Source organism: Tachyglossus aculeatus, unplaced genomic scaffold, assembly GCF_015852505.1.
Source record: "Tachyglossus aculeatus isolate mTacAcu1 unplaced genomic scaffold, mTacAcu1.pri scaffold_131_arrow_ctg1, whole genome shotgun sequence".
Taxonomy (NCBI): Eukaryota; Metazoa; Chordata; class Mammalia; order Monotremata; family Tachyglossidae; genus Tachyglossus; species Tachyglossus aculeatus.
The window spans coordinates 893,019-912,294 of NW_024044860.1; the positions used below are offsets into that span (position 1 = coordinate 893,019).

General features: G+C 54.5%; 1 protein-coding gene across 1 annotated transcript in view; it reads left to right on the top strand.

Moving 5' to 3' along the window:
- SLC12A2 (solute carrier family 12 member 2) overlaps positions 1-19,276 on the top strand; it is a 139,749-nt gene that overhangs the window by 12,150 nt on the left and 108,323 nt on the right. Inside the window, exons 2-4 of the mRNA XM_038742553.1 lie at positions 4,876-5,001; positions 7,657-7,732; positions 7,846-7,941. Of these exons, the coding sequence (XP_038598481.1) occupies positions 4,876-5,001; positions 7,657-7,732; positions 7,846-7,941 (298 nt within the window). The remainder of the gene's footprint in view (positions 1-4,875; positions 5,002-7,656; positions 7,733-7,845; positions 7,942-19,276) is intronic.

The window sequence follows — 19,276 nt, forward strand, 5'->3', positions numbered from 1 at the left end:
TCAAAGGTCAGGCGGGGGGCGGGGGTGACCGGTGTTCTGGGGTCGGACGGAGGTGTAGACCACTGTGGGGGGGGGGGGGTGAGGAGCGGTGGCAGGGGTTAAGAGGGGTCAAAGGTCAGGCGGGGTAATGGGGACCGGTGTTCTGGGGTCGGACGGAGGTGTAGACGGGTGGTGGGGGGGTCGGGAGTGCTGGCAGGGGTTAAGAGGGGTCAAAGGTCAGGCGGGGGTGGAGGTGACTGGTGTTCTGGGGTCGGACGGAGGTGTAGACCACTGTGGGGGGGGGGGGTGAGGAGCGGTGGCAGGGGTTAAGAGGGGTCAAAGGTCAGGCGGGGTAATGGGGACCAGTGTTTGGGGGTCGGATGGAGGTGTAGACAGGGGGAGGGGGGGTCGGGAGCGCTGGCAGGGGTCAAGGGGGGTCAAAGGTCAGGTGGGGGTGGGGGTGACGGGTGATCTGGGGTCAGACCGAGGTGTCGACTGCTGGGGGGGGTGAGGAGCGGTGGCAGGGGTCAAGGGGGGTCAAAGGTCAGGTGGGGTAATGGTGACCAGTGTTCTGGGGTCGGACGGAGGTGTAGACAGGGGGAGGGGGGTCGGGAGCGCTGGCAGGGGTCAGGAGGGGGTCAAAGGTCAGGCGGGGGGTGGTGGTCTGGGGTCGGACGGAGGTGTCGACTGCTGGGGGGGTGAGGAGCAGTGGCAGGGGTCAACGGGGGGTCAAAGGTCAGGTGGGGGGTGGTGGTCTGGGGTCGGGCGGAGGGGAGCGTCAGGAGCGATGGCAGGGGTCAAGGGGGGGTCAAAGGTCAGGCAGGGGCAGGGGTGGCGGCGGTCGGATGGAGGTGTCGACCGGCCGGGGGGTCGTCGGGAGCGGTGGCAGGGGTCCAGGGGGGTCAAAGGTCAGGCGGGGGCGGAGGGGACCGGCGGTCTGGGGTTGGACAGAGGTGTCGACTGGTGGGGGGGGTCAGAAGGGGGGTCAAAGGTCAGGTGGGGGTGAAGGGGACCGGTGTTCTGGGGTCAGGCGGAGGTGCCGACCAGTGGGGGGGGGGGGGGGGTCAGGAGCGGTGGCAGGGGTCCGGGGGGGTCAAAGGTCTGGCGGGGTAATGGTGACCGGTGTTCTGGGGTCGGGCGGAGGTGTCGACCGGTGGGGGGGGGGGTCGGGAGCAGTGGCGGGGGTCAAGGTGGGGTCAAAGGTCAGGCGGGGGCGGAGGTGACCCGTGTCCTGGGGTTGGGGGTGTCGACCAGTGGAGGGGGGTGAGGAGTGGGGACAGGGGTCAGTGGGGGTCAAAGGTCAGGCAGGGGTGGAGGTGACCAGTGTTTTGGGGTCAGACAGGTGCCGACCGCTGGAGGGGGGGTCGGGAGCAGTGGCAGGGGTCTGGGAGGGGTCAAAGGTCAGGCGGGGGGCGGGGGGTGGCGGTCTGGGGTCGGCTGGAGGTGTCGACCAGTGGGGGGGGTCAGAAGGGGGGGTCAAAGGTCAGGCGGGGGCGGAGGTGACCGGCGATCTGGGGTCGGATGGAGGTGTCGAACGGTGGAGGGGGGTCAGGAGCGGTGGCAGGGGTCAGTGGGCGTCAAAGGTCAGGCGGGGTGGAGGGGACCGGTGGTCTTGGGTCAGATGGAGGTGGCGACCGCTGGAGGGGGGGTCGGGAGCGGTGGCAGGGGTCAAGGGGGGGTCAAAGGTCAGGCGGGGTAATGGTGACCGCTGTTCTGGGGATGTGTTCACTGGTGGAGGGGGGTCAGGAGCAGTGGCAGAGGTCCGGTGGGGTCAAAGGTCAGGCGGGGGGCGGAGGTGACCGGTGTTCTGGGGTCAGATGGAGGTGTAGACCGGTGGGGGGGGGGGGGGTCGGGAGTGGTGCCGGGGGCCAAGGGGTGTCAAAAGTCAGGCGGGGGTGGCAGCGGCCTGGGGTCAGACAGAGGTGTCGACGGCCGGAGGGGGGAGTCAGGAGCAGTGGCGGGGGTCAAGGGGGGGTCAAAGGTCAGGCAGGGGCGGAGGTGACCGATGGCCTGGGGTCGGACGGAAGGCGTCTGCCGCTTCGGGGGGGTCGGGAGAGGTGGCAGGGGTTGAGAGGGGTCAAAGGTCAGGCGGGGTAATGGTGACTGGCGGTCTGGGGTCAGACGGAGGTGTCGACCGGTGCGGGGGGGGGGGGGGTCGTTGGGAACGGTCGTGGGGGTCCGGGGGGGTCAAGGGTCAGGCGGGGTCAGGGGTGACCGGTGTTCTGGGGTCAGACGGAGGTGTCGACCGGTGGAGGGGGGTCGTTGGGAGCGGTGGCGGGGGTCAAGGGGGGGGTCAAAGGTCAGGCAGGGGGTGGCGGCGGTCTGGGGTCGGAAGGAGGTGTCGACCGCCAGTTGGGGGGGTCAGAGGTCAGGCGGGGTCGGGGTCCGGGCGCCGCGGGGTGACGGGCGGCATCTCTCTCTCAAAGGTCAGGCGGGGGCGGGGGTGGTGGCGGTCGGATGGAGGTGTTGACCGGTCTGGGGGGTCGGAAGGGGGTCAAAGGTCAGTCAGGGGCAGGGGTGACCGGTAATCTGGGGTCGGGCGGAGATGTCGACCACTGGAGGGGGGATCAGGAGCGGTGGCAGGGGTCAAGGGGGGTCAAAGGTCAGGCAGGGGCGGAGGGGACCGGTGATCTGGGGTTGGACGGAGCTGTCGACCGGTGGAGGAGGGGTCGTCGGGAGTGGTGGCAGCGGTCAGTGGGGGTCAAAGGTCAGGCAGGGGCAGAGGTGACCGGTGTTCTGGGGTCGGACAGGGGTGTTGACCACTTTGGGGGGGAGGTCAGGAGCGGTGGCAGGGGTCAAGGGGGGTCAAAGGTCAGGCATGGTAATGGTGACCAGCGGTCTGAGGTCGGGCGGAGGTGCCGACCGGTGGAGGGGCGTCATTGGGAGCGGTGGCGGGGGTCCGGGGCGGGGTCAAAGGTCAGGCGGGGGCGGAGGTGACCCGTGTCCTGGGGTTGGGGGTGTCGACCAGCGGAGGGGGGTGAGGAGTGGGGGCAGGGGTCAGTGGGGGTCAAAGGTCAGGCAGGGGTGGAGGTGACCGGTGCTCTGGGGTCGGGAGGAGGTGTCGACCGCTGGAGGGGGGGGTTTGGAGCGGTGGCTAGGGGTCCCGGGGGGGTCAAAGTTCAGGCGGGGGCGGGGGGGTGGCGGTCTGGGGTCGGATGGAGGTGTCGACCGGTGGGGGGGGGTCAGAAGGGGGGTCAAAGGTCAGGCGGGGGCGGAGGGGACCGGCGGTCTGGGGTCGGACAGAGGTGTTGACCACTTTGGGGGGGGTCGGGAGCGGTGGCAGGGGTTAAGAGGGGTCAAAGGTCAGGCGGGGTAATGGTGACTGGCGGTCTGGGGTCGGACGGAGGTGCTGACCGGTGGAGGGGGGTCATTGGGAGCGGTGGCGGGGGACCAGGGGGGTCAAAGGTCAGGCGGGGGCGGGGGTGACCGGTGTTCTGGGGTTGGGGGTGTCGACCAGTGGAGGGGGGTGAGGAGTGGGGGCAGGGGTCAGTGGGGGTCAAAGGTCAGGCAGGGGTGGAGGTGACCAGTGTTTTGGGGTCAGACAGGTGCCGACCGCTGGAGGGGGGGTCGGGAGCAGTGGCAGGGGTCTGGGAGGGGTCAAAGGTCAGGCGGGGGGCGGGGGGTGGCGGTCTGGGGTCGGATGGAGGTGTCGACCAGTGGGGGGGTCAGAAGGGGGTCAAAGGTCAGGCAGGGGCGGAGGTGACCGGTGATCTGGGGTCGGATGGAGGTGTCGACCGGTGGAGGGGGGTCAGGAGCGGTGGCAGGGGTCAGTGGGGGTCAAAGGTCAGGCGGGGGTGGAGGGGACCGGTGGTCTTGGGTCGGATGGAGGTGGCGACCGCTGGGGGGGGGGGTCGGGAGCGGTGGCAGGGGTCAAGGGGGGGGTCAAAGGTCAGGCGGGGTAATGGTCACCGGCGGTCTGGGGTCGGACGGAGGTGCCGACCGGTGGGGGGGGTCGTCGGGAGCGGTGGCGGGGGCCCGGGGGGGGTCAAAGGTCAGGTGGGGGCGGACGGAGGTGTTGACCAGTGGGGGGGATGGGCCGGGAGTAGTGGCACGGGTTCAGAGGGGTCAAAGGTCAGGCGGGGTAATGGTGACCGATGCTCTGGGGTTGGGTGGACGTGTCGACCGGTGGGGGGGGGGGCAGGAGCGGTGGCGGGGGTCAAGGGGGGTCAAAGGTCAGGCGGGGTAATGGTGACTGGCCGTCTGGGGTCAGACGGAGGTGCTGACCAGTTCGGGGGGACTCATTGGGAGCGGTGGCGGGGGTCCGGGGGGGGTCAAAGGTCAGGCGGGGTAATGGTGACTGGCGGTCTGGGGTCTGATGGAGGTGTTGACCGGTGGGGGGTCGTTGGGAGCGGTGGCGGGGGTCCGGGGGGGTCAAAGGTCAGGCAGGGGCGGGGGTGACCGGCGTTCTGGGGTCGGACGGAGGTGTTGACCGGTGGGGGGTCGTCGGGAGCGGTGGCGGGGGTCCGGGGGGGTCAAAGGTCAGGCGGGGGCGGGGGTGACCGGTGTTCTGGGGTCAGACAGAGGTGTCGACCGGTGGAGGGGGGTCGTTGGGAGCAGTGGCAGGGGTCAAGGGGGGGTCAAAGGTCAGGCGGGGCGGAGGTGACTGGTGTTCTGGGGTTGGACGGAGGCCTCGACTGCTGGAGAAGGGGGTCGGGAGCGGTGGCGGGGGTTAAGAGGGGTCAGAGGTCAGGCGGGGTAATGGTGACCGCTGTTCTGGGGTCGGATGGAGGTGTCGACCAGTCGGGGGGGTCGGCGGGAGCGGTGGGGCGGGGGTGGCGGCGGTCTGGGGTCGGAAGGAGGTGTCGACCGCCGGTTGGGGGGTCAAAGGTCAGGCGGTGACGGGCGGCATCTCTCCCCCCCTCTCCCCCCCTCTCTCCCCGTGTGTCGGCGCGGCAGGCGCCCGCGGAGGACGGGTTCGCCAACGGAGAGGAGGCGTCGGCCCCGCGCGAGCCCGCGCCCGCCGGCCCCGCGGGGCCCGACGCCAAGGGCCTCGTCAAGTTCGGATGGGTCAAGGGCGTCCTGGTAACCAGCCGGGGGCCCGGGGGCCCGACCCCTGGCCCTTGACCCCGCCCCCGGGCCCCCTCCCAACCCCGTGACCCTTGACCCCTCCCCGTCTCCCCAGCCCCTCCCCCTGACCTTTGACCCCACCCCCTGGGCCACCGAGGCCACACCCCCCCACCCCCCCCGGGCCCCTCTCCCAACCCCCGGACCCTTCCCCGTGACCCTTGACCTTGACCCCTGCTCCCGAGCCCCTTCCCCTGACCTTTGACCCCACAACGGACCAGCGAGGCCCCGCCCCTCCTCCCAATTCCCATCCCTAGACCCCCCCTCCCCCTGACCTTTGACCCCACCCTGGGACCCCGGAGGCTCCACCCCCGGCTCCCGAGCCCCTCCCCCTGACCCTTGACCTCTCACCCTGAGCTTTGACCTCGCCCCACGACCCCTGAGGCCCTGCTCCCAAGCCCCTGGCCCTTTGCCCTCTCACCCTGACCTTTGACCTTACCCCCCAGGACCCCTGAGGCTCGGCTCCCAAGCCCCTCCCCCGACCCTTGACCTCTCCCTCTGACCTTTGACCCCACCCCCAGGCCCGCTGAGGCCCTGCTCCCAAGCCCCTGACCCTTTGACCACTCGCCCTGACCTTTGACCTCGCCCCCAGGGCCCCCGAGGCTCCGCTCCCGAGCTCCTCCCCCGACCCTTGACCTCTCACCCTGACCTTTGACCTCGCCCCACGACCCCTGAGGTTCCACTCCCTGCTCCCAAGCCCCTGACCCTTGACCTCTCACCCCGACCCTTGACCTCGCCCCCAGGCCCCCTGAGGCCCTGCTCCCAAGCCCCTGACCCTTGACCTCATACCCTGACCCTTGACCTCACCCCAGGACCCCCAAGGCTCCACTCCGGAGCTCCTCCCCGACCCCCTCCCCGACCCTTGGCCTCTCACCCTGACCTTTGACCCCACCCCAGGACCCCCGAGGTCCCACCCCTGCTCCCGAGCTCCTCCCATTAACCCTTGACCTCCTTCCTCTGACCTTGGACCCCGCCCCAGGACCCCCGAGGTCCCACCCCTGCTCCCGAGCCCGTCCCCCTGACCCTTTGACCCCCCTTCCTCTGACCTTTGACCCCACCCCAGGACCCCCGAGGTCCCACCCCTGCTCCCGTGCCCCTAACCCTTTGACCCCCTCTTCCTCTGACCTTTGACCCCACCGAGCTCCCACCCCCTGCTCCCGAGCCCCTCCCCCATCCCTTTGACCCCCTCTTCCTCTGACCTTTGACCCCACCCAGGGCCCCCGAGGTCCCACCCCCGGCTCCCGAGCCCCTCCCCCTGACCCTCTGACCTCTCCCCCTGACCCTTGACCCCACCCCGGGACCCCCGAGGCTCCGCTCCCGAGCTCCTCCCCAGACCCTCTCCCCGACCCTTGGCCTCTCACCCTGACCTTTGACCCCACCCAGGACCCCCGAGGTCCCACCCCCTGCTCCCGAGCCCCTCCCCTTAACCTTTGACCCCCCCTTCCTCTGACCTTTGACCCCACCCCAGGACCCCCGAGGTCCCACCCCTGCTCCCGTGCCCCTAGCCCTTTCACCCCCCCTTCCTCTGACCTTTGACCCCACCCCAGGACCCCCGAGGTCCCACCCCCTGCTCCCGAGCCCCTCCCCTTAACCTTTGACCCCCCCTTCCTCTGACCTTTGACCCCACCCCAGGACCCCCGAGGTCCCACCCCTGCTCCCGTGCCCCTAGCCCTTTCACCCCCCCTTCCTCTGACCTTTGACCCCACCCCAGGACCCCCGAGGTCCCACCCCTGCTCCTGAGCCCCTCCCCTTAACCTTTGACCCCCCCTTCCTCTGACCTTTGACCCCACCCCAGGACCCCCGAGGTCCCACCCCTGCTCCCGGGCCCCTCCCCCTGACCCTTTGACCCCCTCTTCCCCTGACCTTTGACCCCACCCCCGGACCCCCCGAGGTCCCACCCCCAGCTCCGGAGCCCCTCCCCCTGACCCTTGACCCCTCGCCCTGCCCTTTGACCCCACCCCAGGACCCCCGAGGTCCCACCCCCGGCTCCCGAGCCCCTGCCCCCTGACCCTCTGACCTCTCGCCCTGACCCTTGACCTCACCCCGGGACCCCCGAGGCTCCGCTCCCGAGCTCCTCCCCCGAACCCTCCCCCGACCCTTGGCCTCTCACCCTGACCTTTGACCCCAGACCAGGACCCCCGAGGTCCCGGCCCTGCTCCCGAGCCCCTAACCCTTTCACCCCCCTCTTCCTCTGACCTTTGACCCCACCGAGGTCCCACCCCTGCTCCTAAGCCCCTCCCCTAACCCTTTGACCCCCCCTCCCCCTGCCCTTTGACCCCACCCCAGGACCCCCCGAGGTCCCACCCCCGGCTCCCGAGCCCCTCCCCCTGACCCTTGACCCCTCGCCCTGCCCTTTGACCCCACCCCAGGGCCCCCCGAGGTCCGGGCTCCCGAGCCCCTGACCCTTGACCTCCCACGCTGACCTTCGACCCCACCCCAGGACCCCTGAGGCTCCCCCCCCCCCCCGCTCCTGGCCCCCTCCCCTGACCTCCGACCCCGCCCCAGGACCCCCGAGGCCCCGCCTCCCGCCCCCCCCCCTCCGCCCCCAGGCGTGTTGCCGGACACGCGTGTGGGCGCGTGTCCATCCCGCGCGGTCCCCCCCACCCTCCGCAGGTGCGCTGCATGCTGAACATATGGGGCGTCATGCTGTTCATCCGCCTCTCCTGGATCGTCGGCCAGGCCGGCATCGGTGCGTCCGTCCGTCCGTCCGGACCCGTGGGGGGGGGGGGGACGGGGGGGGACGGGGTGGCGTCTCCCCCAGCCCCCCGCGGACCCCGCGTGTCTCCCCCCCGCGCCCCCCAGGGCTGTCCGTGCTGGTCATCGTCATGGCCACCGTGGTCACCACCATCACCGGCCTCTCCACCTCCGCCATCGCCACCAACGGATTCATCCGCGGAGGTAAGCGGCCCGGTCGTTGGGGTGGTGATGACGTCATCGTCATCATCCTCATGACATCACCATCATCATCATGACATCACCATCATAACGGTCACCATCATCATCATAATGACATCATCATCATCATCATGACATTAACGATAATGGTATCTGTTCAGCGCTTCCTCTGTGCCAAGCATATCATCATCATAATGATGACGTCATCATCATCATCATAACATTAACGATAATGGTATCTGTTCAGCGCTTACTCTGTGCCAAGCATATCGTCATCATAGTGATGACGTCATCATCATCATCGTCATGATATTAACAGTAATGGTATCTGTGAAGCGCTTACTCTGTGCCAAGCACATAGTCGTCATCGTCATGATAATGACATCATCATCATCATCATCATCATAACGATAAGGGTGTCAAGCGCTTACTCTGTGTCAAGCATATCATGATAATAATGTCATCATAATATTAACAGTAATGGTGTCTGTTAAAGCGCTTACTCTGTGCCAAGCACATAGTCGTCATCATCATGATAATGACATCATCATCATAATAGCGATAATGGTATCTGTTAAGCGCTTACTCTGTGTCAAGCATATCGTAATAATAATGACATCATAATATTAACAATAATGGGATCTGCTCAGCGTTTACTCTGTGCCAAGCACGTCGTGATAATAATAATGACATCATCATCATACTATTAGCAATAATGGTGTCTGTTAAGCGCTTACTCTGTGCAAAGCACATAGTCGTCATCATCATAATAATATCATCATCATCATGATAATGATAATGGTATCTGTTAAGCGCTTACTCTGTGCCAAGCACATCATAATGATAATAATGACATCATAATATTAACAATAATGATATCTGTTAAGCGCTTACTCTGTGTCAAGCATATCGTTATAATAAATGACATCATAATATTAACAATTATGGTATCTGTTAAGCGCTTAATCTGTGCCAAGCACATCATAATGATAATAATGACATCATGATATTAACAGTAATGGTATCTGTTCAGCGCTTACTCTGTGCCAAGCACGTCGTAATGATAATAATGACGTCATCATCATCATCATAATATTAACAACAACGGTGTCTGTTAAAGCGCTTACTCTGTGCCAAGCACATAGTCGTCATCATCATGATAATGACATCATCATCATAATAGCGATAATGGTATCTGTTAAGCGCTTACTCTGTGTCAAGCATATCGTAATAATAATGACATCACAATATTAACAATAATGGGATCTGCTCAGCGCTTACTCTGTGCCAAGCACGTCGTGATAATAATAATGACATCATCATCATCATACTATTAGCAATAATGGTGTCTGTTAAGCGCTTACTCTGTGCAAAGCACATAGTCGTCATCATCATAATAATATCATCATCATCATGATAATGATAATGGTATCTGTTAAGCGCTTACTCTGTGCCAAGCACATAATAATGATAATAATGACATCATAATATTAACAATAATGATATCTGTTAAGCGCTTACTCTGTGTCAAGCATATCGTAATAATAAATGACATCATAATATTAACAATAATGGTATCTGTTAAGCGCTTAATCTGTGCCAAGCACATCATAGTGATAATAATGACATCATGATATTAACAGTAATGGTATCTGTTAAGCGCTTACTCTGTGCCAAGCACATCGTAATGATAATAATGACGTCATCATCATCATCATAATATTAACAACAACAGTGTCTGTTAAAGCGCTTACTCTGTGCCAAGCACATAGTCGTCATCATCATGATAATGACATCATCATCATCATAATACCGATAATGGTATCTGTTAAGCGCTTACTCTGTGTCAAGCACATCATAATAATAATGACATCATCATAATATTAACAATAATGGTATCTGTTAAGCGCTTAATCTGTGCCAAGCACATCGTAATAATAATAATGACATCATCATCGTCATACTATTAACAATAACAGTGTCTGTTAAGCGCTTACTCTGTGCCAAGCACATAGTCATTATCATCCTAATAATGACATCATCATCATAATAGCGATAATGGTATCTGTTAAGCGCTTACTCTGTGTCAAGCATATCATAATGATAATTACATCATAATATTAACAATAATGGTGTCTGTTAAGCGCTTACTCTGTGCCAAGCACATCGTAATAATAATAATGACATCATCATCATCGTACTATTAGCAATAACGGTGTCTGTTAAGCGCTTACTCTGTGCAAAGCACATAGTCGTCGTCATCATAATAATATCATCATCATCATGATAATGATAATGGTATCTGTTAAGCGCTTACTCTGTGTCAGGCATATCATAATAATAATGACATCATCATAATATTAATAATGGTATCTGTTAAGCGCTTACTCTGTGTCAAGCATATCGTAATTAATAAATGACATCATAATATTAACAAGAATGGTATCTGTTAAGCGCTTAATCTGTGCCAAGCACATCATAATGATAATAATGACATCATAATATTAACAATAATGGTATCTGTTAAGCGCTTACTCTGTGCCAAGCACATCGTAATAATAATAATGACATCATCATCATCATAACGTTAACAATAATGGTATCTGTTCAGCGCTCACTCTGTGCCAAGCACATCGTAATAATAATAATGACATCATCATCATCATCATACTATTAGCAATAACGGTGTCTGTTAAGCGCTTACTCTGTGCCAAGCACATAGTCGTCATCATCATAATAATGACATCATCATCGGCATAATAACGATAATGGTATCTGTTAAGCGCTTACTCTGTGTCAAGCATATCATAATGATAATGACATCATAATATTAACAATAATGGTATCTGTTAAGCGCTTACTCTGTCAAGCATATCATAATAATAATGACACCATAATATTAACAATAATGGTATCTGTTAAGCGCTTAGATGACATCATCATCATCATCATAATATTAACGATAATGGTATCTGCTAAGCACTTTGTGCCAAGCACATAGTCATCATCATAGTAATGATGACATCATCGTCATCATCATCATCATCATAATAACGATAATGGTATCTTTTAAGCGCTTACTCTGTGCTAATAATAATGACATCATCATCATAATATTAATGATAATGGTATCTGTTAAGCTCGTACTCTGTGCCAAGCACACAGTCATCATCATCATAATAATGACATCATCGTCATCATCACGATAATGGTATCTGTTAAGCGCTTACTCTGGGTCAAGCATATAATGATAATGACATCATCATCATCATTATAATAGCAACGATAACGGTATCTGTTAAGCGCTTACTCTGTGCCAAGCACGTGGTCATCATCATAATAATGATGACATCATCGTCATCATCATCATCATAATAAAGATAATGGTATCTTTTAAGCGCTTACTCTGTGTCAAGCACATCAGAATAATAATGACATCATCATCATCATAATATTAATGATAACGGTGTCAAGCTCTTACTCTGTGCCAAGCACATAGTCGCCATCATCATAATAATGACATCATCATCATCATATTAACGATAATGGTATCTATTAAGCGCTTACTCTGTGCCAAGCACATAGTCATCATCATCATAATAATGACGTCATCATCATCGTAACATTAACGATAATGGTATCTGTTAAGTGCTTACTCTGTGCCAAGCACTGTCATCATCATCATAATGATGGGATCATCGTCATCATCATCATCATCATAACGATAATGGTATCGGTTAAGTGCTTACTCTGTGCCAAGCACATCGTAATAATAATGACATCATCACCATAGTAATATAAATGATAACGGTGTCTGTCAAGCGCCTAATCTGTGCCAAGCACATAGTCATCATCATCATCATAATAATGATGACATCACCATCATCATCATAATATTAACGATAACGGCATCTGTTAAGCGCTTACTCTGTGCCAAGCACATAGTCATCATCATCATGATAATGACATCATCATCATCATATTAACGATAATGGTGTTGAAACGCTTAATCTGTGCCAAGCACATGGTCATCGTCATAATAATGACATCATCCTCATAATATTAACGATAACGGCGTCTGTTAAGCGCTTACTCTGTGCCAAGCACATGGTCATCATCATCATAATGATGACATCATCATATTAACGATAATGGTGTTTTAGCGCTTAATCTGTGCCAAGCACATAGTCTTCGTCATAATAATGACATCATCATCATAATATTAACGATAACGGTGTCTGTTAAGCGCTTACTCTGTGCCAAGCATTGGGCAACAGTAATAATAATAATAATGATGGTATTTGTTAAGCGCTTACTATATGCCAAGCACTGGGTAACAATAATAATAATAATGATGGGATTTGTTAAGCGCTTACTATGTGCCAAGCACTGGGTAACAATAATAATAATGATGAGATTTATTAAGCGCTTACTATGTGCCAAGCACTGGGTAAAAATAATAATAATAATGATGGTATTTATTAAGCGCTTACTATGTGCCAAGTGCTGGGTAACAGTAATAATACTAATGATGATGGGATTTGTTAAGCGCTTACTATATGCTAAGCATTGGGCAACGGTAATAATAATAATGATGATGGGATTTGTTAAGCGCTTACTATATGCCAAGCACAGGGTAACAATAATTATAATAATGATGATGGGATTTATTAAGCGCTTACTATGTGCCAAGCACTGGGTAACAATAATAATAATAATAATGATGGTATTTGTTAAGCGCTTACTATGTGCCAAGCACTGGGTAACAGTAATAATAATAATGATGGGATTTGTTAAGCGCTTACTATGTGCCAAGCACTGGGTAACAGTAATAATAATAATAATGATGGTATTTGTTAAGCGCTTACTATGTGCCAAGCGCTGGGTAACAGTAGTAATAATAATGATGGGATTTGTTAAGCGCTTACTATGTGCCAAACACTGGGTAACAACAATAATAATAATAATGATGGGATTTGTTAAGCGCTTACTATGTGCCAAGCACTGGGTAACAATAATAATAATGATGGGATTTATTAAGCGCTTACTATGTGCCAAGCACTGGGTAACAGTAATAATAATAATGATGGGATTTGTTAAGTGTTTACTATGTGCCAAGCACTGGGTAACAGTAATAATAATGATGGGATTTATTAAGCGCTTACTATGTGCCAAGCACTGAGTAACAATAATAATAATAATAATGATGGTATTTGTTAAGCGCTTACTATGTGCCAGGCACTGGGTAACAGTAATAATGATAATAATGATGGGATTTGTTAAGCGCTTACTATGTGCCAAGCACTGGGTAACAATAATAATAATAATAATAATAATGATGGGATTTGTTAAGCGCTTACTATGTGCCAAGCACTGGGTAACAGTAGTAATAATAATGATGGGATTTGTTAAGCGCTTACTATGTGCCAAACACTGGGTAACAATAATAATAATGATGGGATTTATTAAGCGCTTACTATGTGCCAAGCACTGGGTAACAGTAATAATAATAATGATGGGATTTGTTAAGCGTTTACTATGTGCCAAGCACTGGGTAACAGTAATAATAATAATGATGGGATTTATTAAGCGCTTACTATGTGCCAAGCTCTGGGTAACAGTAATAATAATGATGGGATTTGTTAAGCGCTTACTATATGCCAAGCACTGGGTAACAATAATAATAATAATAATGATGGTATTTGTTAAGCGCTTACTATGTGCCAGGCACTGGGTAACAGTAATAATGATAATAATGATGGGATTTGTTAAGCGCTTACTATATGCCAAGGGCAGGGTAACAATAATTATAATAATGATGATGGGATTTATTAAGCGCTTACTATGTGCCAAGCACTGGGTAACAATAATAATAATGATGGGATTTGTTAAGCGCTTACTATATGCCAAGCACTGGGTAACGGTAACAATAATAATGATGGGATTTATTAAGCGCTTACTATATGCCAAGCACTGGGTAACAGTAATAATAATAATGATGGGATTTATTAAGTGCTTACTATGAGCCAAGCACTGGGTAACGATAATAATAATGATAATAATGACGGTGGTATTTGTTAAGCGCCTACTATGTGCCAAGCACTGGGTAACTGTAATAATGATAATAATGATGGGATTTGTTAAGCGCTTACTATGTGCCAAGCACTGGGTAACAATAATAATAATAATGATGATGGGATTTATTAAGCACTTACTATATGCCAAGCACAGGGTAACAATAATAATAATAATGATGATGGGATTTGTTAAGCGCTTACTATGTGCCAAGCACTGGGTAACAATAATAATAATAGTAATAATAATAATGATGATGGGATTTGTTAAGCACTTACTATATGCCAAGCGCTGGGTAACAATAATAATAATAATAATGATGATGGTATTTGTTAAGCGCTTACTATGTGCCAAACACTGGGTAATAATAATAATAATGATGATGGGATTTGTTAAGCGCTTACTATATGCCAAGCACTGGGTAACAATAATAATAATAATAACGATGGTATTTGTTAAGCGCTTACTATGTGCCAAGCACTGGGTAACAGTAATAATAATAATGATGGGATTTGTTAAGCGCTTACTATGTGCCAAGCACTGGGTAACAATAATAATCATAATGAAGGGATTTGTTAAGCGCTTAGTATGTGCCAAGCACTATTCTAAGCACTGGGTGACAAGAATAATAATAATAATAACAATAATAATAATAATAATAATGATAGTGTCATTTTATTAAGCACTTACTATGTGCCAAGCACTGTTCTAAGCGCCGGAGAGGTTACAAGGTGATGGGGTTGTCCCCCGGGGGGCTCCCGGTCTTCATCCCCATTTTCCAGATGAGGGAACTGAGGCCCAGAGAAGGGAAGTGACTCGCCCAAAGTCACACAGCTGGCAATTGGCAGAGCCGGGATTTGAACCCGTGACCTCGGACTCCAAAGCCCGGGCGCTTTCCACTGAGCCACGCTGCTTCGTTGGTGGGTCGGAGGCTCAGTCGATCGATCGGTCGGTTGGAGGCTCGATCGATAAGTCGGTCGGTCGGAGGCTCGATCGATAAGTCGGTCGGTCGGAGGCTCAGTCGATCGATCGGTCGGTCGGAGGCTCAGTCGATCAATCGATCAGTTGGTCGGTCGGAGCCTCAGCTGATCGATCGGAGGCTCAGTCGGAGGCTCAGTTGATTGATCAGTCGGTCGGTTGGAGGCTCAGTCGATCGATCGGTCGGTCGGAGGCTCAGTTGATCGATCGGTCAGTCGGAGGCTCAGTCGATCGATCGGTCGGTCGGAGGCTCAGTCGGTCGATCGGTCGGTCGGAGGCTCAGTCGATCGATCAGTCGGTCGGAGGCTCAGTCGATCGATCGATCAGTTGGTCGGAGGCTCGATCGATCGGTCGGTCGGAGGCTCAGTTGATCGATCAGTTGGTTGGAGGCTCAGTCGATCCATCAGTTGGTCGGAGGTCCGGTCGATCGGTCGGTCGGTTGGAGGTCCAGTTGATCGATCGGTCGGTCGGAGGTCCAGTTGATCGATCGGTCGGTCGGTCGGAGGCTCAGTCGATCAATCGATCAGTTGGTCGGTCGGAGGCTCAGTCGATCGATCGGAGGCTCAGTCAATCGGTCGGTCGGAGGCTCAGTTGATCGATCAGTCGGTCGGTCGGAGGCTCAGTCGATCGGGCGGAGGCTCAGTCGATTGGTCGGGCGGGCGGAGGCTCAGTCGATCGATCGGTCGGTCGGAGGCTCAGTCGATCGATCGGTCGGAGGCTCAGTCGATCGATCAGTCGGTCGGTTGGAGCCTCAGACGATCGGTCGGCCGGAGGCTCGATCAATAAGTCAGTCGGTCGGAGGCTCGATCGATAAGTCGGTCGGTCGGAGGCTCGATCGATAAGTCGGTCGGTCGGAGGCTCAGTCGATCGATCAGTCGGTTGGTCGGAGGCTCAGCCGATCAATTGATCAGTTGGCTGGTCGGAGGCTCAGTCGACGGATCGGAGGCTCAGTCGATCGATCGGTCGGTCGGAGGCTCAGTCGATCGATCGGTCGGTCAGTCGGAGGCTCAGTTGATCGATCAGTCGGTCGGAGGCTCAGTCGATCGATCGGTCGGTCGGAGGTTCAGTCGATCGATCGGTCGGTCGGAGGTCCAGTCGATCGATCGGTCGGTCGGAGGCTCAATCGATAAGTCGGTCGGTCGGAGGCTCAGCCGATCAATTGATCAGTTGGCTGGTCGGAGGCTCAGTCGATCGATCGGAGGCTCAGTTGATCGATCGGTCGGTTGGAGGCTCAGTCGATCGATTGGTTGATCAGTCGGAGGCTCAGTTGATCGATCAGTCGGTCGGAGGCTCAGTCGATCGATCGGTTGGTCGGAGGTTCAGTCGATCGATCGGTCGGTCGGAGGTTCAGTCGATCGATCGGTCGGTGGCTCAATCGATGTCGGTCGGTCGGAGGCTCAGTCGATCGATCAGTCGCTCAGTCGATCGATTGGTTGGTCAGTCGGAGGCTCAGTTGATCGATCAGTCGGTCGGAGGCTCAGTCGATCGATCAGTTGGTCGGAGGTCCAGTCGATCGATCAGTCGGTCGGAGGTCCAGTCGATCGACTGGTCAGTCGGAGGCTCGATCGATCAGTAGGTCGGTCGGAGGCTTAGTTGATTGATCAGTCGGTCGGTCGGAGGCTCAGTCGATCAATCAGTCGGTCGGTCGGAGGCTCAGTCGATTGATCAGTTGGTCGGTTGGAGGTTCAGTCGATTGATCAGTTGGTCGGTCGGAGGCTCAGTCGATCGGTTGGTTGGAGGCTCAGTCGGTCGGTCGGAGGCTCAGTCGATCGATTGGTCGGTCGGAGGCTTAATCGATCGATCGGTCAGTTGGAGGCTCAGTCGATCGATCGGTCGGTCGGAGGTCCAGTCAGTCGGAGGCTCGATCGATCAGTCGGTCGGTCGGAGGCTCAGTCGATCGATTGGTTGGTCGGAGGCTCAGCCGATCGATCGTTCGGTCGGAGGCTCAGTCGATCGATCAGTTGGTCGGAGGTCCAGTCGATCGATCGGTCAGTCGGAGGGCCAGTCGCTCGACTGGTCGTTTGGAGGCTCGATCGATCAATCGGTCGGTCGGAGGCTCAGTCGATCAGTCGGTCAGTCGGAGGCTCAGTCGATCGATCGGTCGGTTGGTCGGAGGCTCAATCGATCAATCAGTCGGTTGGAGGTCCAGTCGATCGGTCGGTCGGAGGTCCAGTCGGTCGGAGGCTCGATCAATAAGTTGGTCGGTCGGAGGCTCAATCGATCGGTCGGTCGGAGGCTCAGCCGATCGATCGGTCGGTCGGAGGCTCAGTCGATCGATCGGTCGGTCGGTTAGAGATTAATCGATAAGTCGGTCGGTTAGAGATTAATCGATAAGTCGGTCGGTTAGAGATTAATCGATAAGTCGGTCAATTAGAGATTAATCGATAAGTCGGTCGGCCGGAAGTCGATAGATCGATCGATGAGCCGGTCGGTTAGAGGCCAGAGAAGCAGCGCGGCTCAGCGGAAAGCGCCCGGGCTTGGGAGTCCGAGGTCACGGGTTCGAATCCCGGCTCCGCCGATCGTCAGCTGGGTGACTTGGGGCCGGTCACTTCCCTTCTCTGGGCCTCAGTTGCCTCATCTGGAAAATGGGGATGAAGACCGGGAGCCCCCCGGGGGACAAACTGATAACCTTGTAACCTCCCTGGCGCTTAGAACAGTGCTTGGCACAGAGTAAGCGCTTAATAAATGCCGTCATTATTATTATTATTATTATCTGGGCCTCAGTTCCCTCATCTGTAAAATGGGGATGAAGACTGTGAGTCTCCCGAGGGCCAACCTCATCACCTTGCAACCTCCCCAGCGCTTAGCACAGTGCTTGGCACAGAGTAAGCGCTTAATAAATGCCGTCATTATTATTATTATTATTCTCTGGGCCTCAGTTCCCTCATCCGTAAAATGGGGATGAAGACCGTGAGCCCCCCGGGGGACAACCCCATCACCTTGTAACCTCCCCGGCGCTTACTACAGTGCTGGGCACATAGTAAGCGCTTAATAAATGCTGTCAATATTATTATTATTATTCTCTGGGCCTCAGTTCCCTCATCCGTAAAATGGGGATGAAGACCGTGAGCCCCCCGGGGGACAACCCCATCACCTTGTGACCTCCCCGGCGCTTAGAACAGCGCTTGGCACATAGTAAGCGCCTAATAAATGCCATTATTATAGGGAAGCAGCGTGGCTCAGTGGAAAGAGCCTGGGCTTGGGAGCCCGAGGTCGTGGGTTCGAATCCCGGCTCCTCCACTTGTCAGCTGGGTGACTTTGGGCCAGTCACTTCACTTCTCCGGGCCTCAGTTCCCTCATCTGTCAAATGGGGATGAAGACCGGGAGCCCCCCGGGGACAACCCCATCACCTTGTAACCACCCCGGCGCTTAATACAGTGCTTGGCACATAGTAAGCGCCTAATAAATGCCATCTTTATCATTATTATTATTCTCTGGGCCTCAGTTCCCTCATCTGTAAAATGGGGATGAAGACCGTGAGCCCCCCGGGGGACAACCCCGTCACCTTGTAACCTCCCCGGCGCTTAGAACAGTGCTTGGCACATAGTAAGCGCCTAACAAATACCATCATCATTATTATTATTATTATTATCATTATTATTATTATTATTATTATTAGACGGTTGATGCACATCTAAAATGGTAGATTTTAGACTGTGAGGCCACTGTCGGGCAGGGACTTCCCAAGCGCTCAGTACAGCGCCCTACACACAGATAGCGCTCAATAAATAGGATTGATGATGATAGTAAGCGCCTAACAAATACCATCATCATCATTATTATTATTATTATTAATTAGACGGTTGATGCGCATCTAAAATGGTAGATTTTAGACTGTGAGCCCACTGTCGGGGCAGGGACTTCCCAAGCGCTCAGTACAGCGCCCTGCCCACAGGAAGCGCTCAATAAATACGACTGATGACGATAGTAAGCGCCTAACAAATACCATCATCATCATTATTACTATTATTATTATTAATTAGACGGTTGATGCACATCAAAAATGGTAGATTTTAGACTGTGAGCGGGACTTCCCAAGCGCTCAGTGCAGTGCCCTGCCCACAGGAAGCGCTCAATAAATACGATTGATGACGATAGTAATCGCCTAACAAATACCATCATCATTATTATTATTATTATTATTATTATTATTATCAATTAGACGCTTGATGCGCATCTAAAATGGTAGATTTTAGACTGTGAGCGGGACTTCCCAAGCGCTCAGTACAGTGCCCTGCCCACAGGAAGCGCTCAATAAATACAATTGATGACGATAGTAAGCGCC